This window comes from Bidens hawaiensis, unplaced genomic scaffold (genome assembly GCF_021521415.1).
Source record: "Bidens hawaiensis isolate Kalapana, Puna unplaced genomic scaffold, B.hawaiensis_p1.1 tig00005959_1, whole genome shotgun sequence".
In the NCBI taxonomy this organism is placed as follows: Eukaryota; Viridiplantae; Streptophyta; class Magnoliopsida; order Asterales; family Asteraceae; genus Bidens; species Bidens hawaiensis.
Window position 1 is genome coordinate 649,569 of NW_027491394.1, and position 6,116 is coordinate 655,684.

Here is a 6,116-nt window from a genome sequence, read left to right on the forward strand (position 1 = left end):
TCGCAAAGTCTCAAAACACAGAATACAAACGAAATAGTTAACATTAATATTAACTATAGTGACATATAATTAACTATTTAACTATGTCCAAGATGTGAAAAATACATTTTTCATATTTAATGAAAAAAAAACTAATTTTTCACTATGTTTACAAATAGTTCTGCTAAAAGTATTGTTGATTGTTTGTTTATTATTATATATATATTTTTAATATGGTTACCATGATTTCTAAATCTGATTGGTTAATATAATTAGGAGTATACAAATTGGGTTTTTTAAATAACTATGTTCGGGTATGAAATCGGCTTCGGGTATGATTGGGTATTGGAAAATCGGGTATTTGCAATACACGGGTCGGGTTCGGGTCCGGGTATTGTCTCTAAAAACCGTACCTCATGTATCGGGTTCAGGTCGGGTATAGAACCGGGTATTTGAATACCATATTTCCAGGTTTTGAAAAAACCCTATTTTTGGGGGTTTTTTTCTGGGTATTGATTGGATTTTTTAAGGGAGTTGCACTTATTAGGGGTATTTATCGGATATTTTTCAGGTATAGATCAGGTCGGTTTAGGGTATTGGAAAAACCTGGTTCCGGGTATGGAACCGGTTTTGGTTTTCTGGTATTATCGGGTACGGGTTTTGGTACTGAAATGCATACCCTATTCGTATCCTACGGATAGGGTCGAGTGCGAGTTCGGGTATAAAAAAACTAGTTCCAGTTTTTTTTTTTGGATCCGGTTCTAAGTTCAGTTTTTCTTTTCACCTCTAATCTAAATATAAGGAAGAAAATTTGCATCAATTACGTTTTTCGGGTGTGAACTAAAGTCTGTTGGGCTTGCTATGTTGTCAAAGGAGCTCAGCCCAGTCAGATTAGGCGGTCTGTCTTATTCCAATTTCCAAGTTCCCACTTCCAACCAGTGATTATGAAAGTTAAGGTTCAAAGGGAACGTGTCTCGGTGTTTCATTTAAATACGTCAATTTCTTTTCTCTTTTTCAAAATATCTTTTCATACTTTGTTTTTCCAAAAAAAATTACAACTAAGAGATTTCATGTGTACTTTTAAATATCTTTTCGTACTTTGTTTTTTTTTTTTTAAATTACGATTAAGACATTCATGTGTACTTTTAAATATAAGTAACATAGCAGCATATTTGTATCAAAATTCTAATTTACTATAGGCTAGAAATTCCATGTAATATTTGAATATTTGTAAATTAATTATGACGGCAATCCGGTTAAAATAACATTCGTCCGGGCCGACATTATATAAGGAGGCGTCCAGCTGGAGATAGACTAAAATATCAAGCAAAAGCAATTGGCCTATAAAACTCTACAATTTAAACATATGCAAAATAACCAAAGCCACGAGTTGACGATATTTACCAGTTGGCTTCGAAGCCAAATTAGATATTTCTTTCTCTCTGTCAACCATGGCCTCAGTTCCTCATCTCCACTCCGCCACCGTCTTCCACCACACTACACTACCGTCTCCTTGCGTCTCTCGTAGACCCACTCTCATCTTCACAGCTACCTTAACCGCTAATTCCCTACCGGTACATATATATAACTTGTTTCTAGTTTATTGTTTTTTCACATGCTATACTCGTGTTTGTCGTGCTTATTTTAATTAATATGCTTCGGGTGTAGAATTGTACAAGCAACTCCTTTGTTATTATATATTAGGTGCAATATGTTGTAACATATGTAGTAAGGCATAATTGCAGAAGCTTACACGGGCTGTTTAAACAGTAGTATATAACCCACAGAAACAACTTAAAAATAGCCACACTAATTAACCAACAAATTTCATTCCTGTTTCCAGCCGAAAACCGGAGCTCTGATTGTGGGTGATTTCATGACTAGAAAAGATAAGTTACACGTGGTAAAGCCTACAACAACAGTAGATGAAGGTATATATAATTCCATTAAAAACAATAGCATTGTTCATTTCGATTTCCCTCGCTGTTATTATTGGTTCCATCCTGCAGCTCTGGAAGCTCTTGTAAAACATAGAATAAGTGGCTTTCCTGTAGTTGATGATGACTGGAATTTGGTGAGTTTTTCTGTTTTAATATATAAACCATAATAAAGTATTCTAAGGTTCATTCTTCTTGTCCTGTTGTAGGTTGGCCTCGTTTCTGATTACGACTTACTAGCACTGGACTCTGTGTCGGGTAAGCCATAATCCGCAATACCAAATTAAGATTGTTATTGTAGACATGTGACACTTGTTTTGACTTGAATCCTGAAACTGTTGATAATATCTATGATTGAAACATTCCATTATTTTCATCAGGCACTACGCGTTCTGATATAAACATGTTCCCGGATGTTGATAGCACATGGAAGGTAAAGTATTTACCATCTATCCTACAGATACTTTTGTTGTATTACTGCTCTTTTGTGATACCATAAATTGCTATGAACCTAAGCCAGGCAAAACAGGCGGATCGGGTTGGGTAAGCTAACGGGTCAACACAGCATATTCTAAAAAGTATTAGGTCATGACCATAATGGGCTTGGCTTGAAATGTGGTCTGATCAAAATGGGCTTGGCCGGGTTTTGACCAAAGTGGGCTTGGATTAAAACAGGCTGTTTTCGATAAAAAAAAGGTATCAAAACGGGTTGTGACCAAAATGAGCTCTGTATGAAATGTGTTTTGACTAAAATGGGCATAGATTGAAACAGATTGTTTTAGATTAAAACAAAGTATCAAATGGGTTTGGACCAAAATGGGCTCAGATTGTAATGGTTTTTTTTTTCTTACATAAAGAAATTGTATAAAAACGGAATCTGACAAACATGAGCTTAGCTTGTTATGTGTTTTTTAGAAAAAGAAAAAAGTATAAAAACGGGTTCTAAACAAAATAGGCTCAACTTGAAACGGGTTCTAAACAAAATGGGCTCAACTTGAAACGGGTTCTAACCAAAATGGGCTTAGACTGAAACGAGGTCTGACCAAAATGGGCTTAGATTGAAACGAGGTCTGACCAAAATGGGTTGATATTGCAAGGGGGTATGACCAAAATGGGTTGATATTGCAACGGGGTATGACCAGATGGCCTCAGACTAACTGAAATGGGTTGCTCTAGAAAAAAAGTATCAAAGCGGGTTATATACATGTTGAAGTGAGACGCACTTCCTAGAGTGTAATCTCATATACATTTTCTTTTTGTTGAAGCTTAACTTAATATCGTATCTATTTCCATCATTTTATCTCTTAACTCGAAAGATGATTACAGACATTTAACGAGGCACAAAAATTGCTCAGTAAAACCGATGGAAAGGTTGTTGGTGATTTAATGACACCTGCACCATTAGTTGTTCGCGAAAATACTAATCTCGAGGATGCTGCAAGGTTAATCCTATCTTCCTCTTATTACTCATGTTTATGTCCAGTCCTATTATTATTATTATTATTATTATTATTATTATTATTATTATTATTATTATTATTATAGAAACCTTATAAAAGAATTCTATGATGCCAGATTGTTGCTTGAAACCAAATATCGTCGCCTTCCAGTTGTAGATAGTGAAGGAAAGCTAGTAAGATTTTTAAAATTTTGGTGGTCACTTATTTATATTTAAACTTATATTCTTTATCACATGTTAACAATGGTTGCTTCTACGCGTGCTAAGGTGGGAATTGCTACACGAGGAAACGTTGTAAGAGCAGCCGTGCAAATAAAAAAGGCTAGTGAGACGAAAGAATAATATGTGGAGGAAACGTTTTACTTGAAAATATTAGTTACAAGAATTTTGATTTTTTCCACAACCTTACAACTTAAATGGTGTAAGGAAAGTATATGATTTGTAGATTCATCATAGTCAACAAATGAAAACCTAAAACAGCTACTGTACTACATGAATACATTTGGTACAAACAGATCAAAAATTACATTATTTGACTATTTAATTTCGAAAAGCGACTTACTATATAGAAAAAGAAAAGACTTTTTAAGTAAAGCGTGCGTAATTCATTATTGATTATAACGGTACATAAAATCGATATAAATGGTTAGTTATAATGAAAAGTAAGGGTCGGATGTTAAGTCATAGTATATAATTAAATAATTTTAAAAACCCTAAATAAAAAACTGATTTGATTGTTTAGAAAAAATCAATTAAAGAATATATTTAAGATAGCCATTGGTTTACTTGAAACCAGGTACCACAAACATCAATGGACCAATGTCCTTTATCAAAGTAGAACCCTGTCAAATAAATTAGGTTTCTGTCTCAATATATCCATCAACTTAATTCTAACTAATATTTGTAATAAATAAAACAAACGAAATTTATCAATAGAAAAAATCTTCACACTAAGTGTATTTTTTTTAAATTTTTTTTAAGGTATATTTCATAAAAATGACCCGGAAGGCCAACCAAACCAAAACAGTTACAATATTTACACAAAAAATAACTCACATCAATCTAACCAAGAAATTGGATTAGATATAGACCTATTAACTTCACACTTAGCTTAAAACCCATAAATCCTAATTTAAGACATGCTTTTCTTTCAACATAAGAATTTTGTAAAACATTGATTCTAATACATCAGACATATATAAGAAACTACGATCACTACAATAAACAATGTATCTTATTGCAATAGACTAAATTATTGTGAGAATAAAAGTATGAGTTTAAAACATTTAAACTTTTATTATCAATTATTGATAATAATAAAAAAAAGATTGTTTTTATATACAAATACAGATGCTAAGTACATAAAAAGCCTATAAACTAAGTTATATATAATATATATATATATATATATATATATATATATGAAATAAAAAAAGATTGTTTTTATATACAAATACAGATGCTAAGTACATAAAAAGCCTATAAACTAAGTTATATATAATATATATATATATATTATATATAACTTAGTTTATAGGCTTTTTATGTACTTAGCATCTGTATTTGTATATAAAAACAATCTTTTTTTATTTCATATATATATATATATATATATATATATATATATATATCATGGTTGTAAAAGTCGTTAGACGGATCCTAGGCGGTCGACTGGGGAGTTGGGTGTACTCGGAGTACTCAGAGTGTGCTCGAAGAGTACTAGGATATGGTAAATATAAAGAAAATTAAATTTTGGAAATTATATATATGTCAAATGCCATAAGTTTTCAAACATTTATAACAAAATAGGTGAATATCAATGGAAATAAAAGAAATTTATTTTTAAATCATAAATTATTCTAAAAATTGTTAATCATTAATTTAAAAATTGATATTTGTTCTTTAATATTAAAGAAAAGAAATATGAATTATGTTTTATTTTTTTAAATCAAAATCGGCCAGAGTTCACCGACTAGATGTGATTCTTGCTAAGGTTAACCACCTTTGATCGATTCATAGTAATTAGGAGGAGTTAAAGAAACTCGCCTCAGCGGCAAACCTTGTAGCGAGTACTCGGGGAGTACTCGGCCTTATAAACCTACTTTTAAAACATTGATATATATATATATATATATATATATATATATATATATATATATATATATATATATAGGGGAGATTTATTTTTAGAACCACTTTGAGTTTTAAGAACTCGAAAAAACTCAACGTAACAATTCTTTTTGAAATTTTTTACACATACGTAATATATGTAGGTTACATATACGTAAAATGTAATATCCGTATTTTGAGAATAATAAATAAAAGAGAATTTTAGTATTTATTGTGTGTGTCGTTATTTAATTTATGTTAAGTATAAAGAGATTGAGTGATAGGCCTAGGACTTATGAATGGGCTTGAGAGAATGGTTGTGGGCCTTAGGCCCAAGGGGAGGAGTATTTAAACCCAAAATTCTCCAAACACTCCTCATTTCCATCTCCGTCCTTCCTACACACACTCAAGAACACACACACTTTCTCTCTCTAACACACGGATCTAAATCCGTGCCAAAAGAAGAACAAATCTCGTGTCTAACATCTTAAAACAACAAGAAACAGCACCGGATCTGCGAGTTGTTAAGGACCGAACCCAAACCCGAACCGTAAGATGAGTTTTGGTTAAAAGATTAAGTTTTGAGCTCGGTTTCGACATGCAACTGGGTATAATAGTAGAACGTGCTGTAG

At 32.1% G+C, this 6,116-nt stretch overlaps 1 protein-coding gene across 1 annotated transcript; it reads left to right on the plus strand.

Annotated features, from left to right (window-relative positions):
• Window positions 1–1,422: 1,422 nt before the first annotated feature.
• On the plus strand, window positions 1,423–3,919 carry LOC143631210 (CBS domain-containing protein CBSX1, chloroplastic-like). Its single transcript, XM_077100040.1, has 8 exons — window positions 1,423–1,553; window positions 1,823–1,910; window positions 1,989–2,053; window positions 2,126–2,174; window positions 2,297–2,349; window positions 3,243–3,358; window positions 3,492–3,549; window positions 3,643–3,919. Exons 1-8 carry the CDS (start codon window positions 1,431–1,433, stop codon window positions 3,715–3,717), a joined length of 627 nt encoding a protein of 208 aa, XP_076956155.1. The 5' UTR covers window positions 1,423–1,430; the 3' UTR covers window positions 3,718–3,919.
• Window positions 3,920–6,116: the final 2,197 nt, after the last annotated feature.

Coding starts and splice junctions, on each gene's coding strand:
- LOC143631210 (XM_077100040.1), top strand. CDS start 1,431: ATGGCCTCAGTTCCTCATCTCCACTCCGCCACCGTCTTCCACCACACT. Junction 2,175..2,296: donor AGCACTGGACTCTGTGTCGG/GTAAGCCATAAT, acceptor TATTTTCATCAG/GCACTACGCGTTCTGATATA. Junction 2,350..3,242: donor ATGTTGATAGCACATGGAAG/GTAAAGTATTTA, acceptor AGATGATTACAG/ACATTTAACGAGGCACAAAA.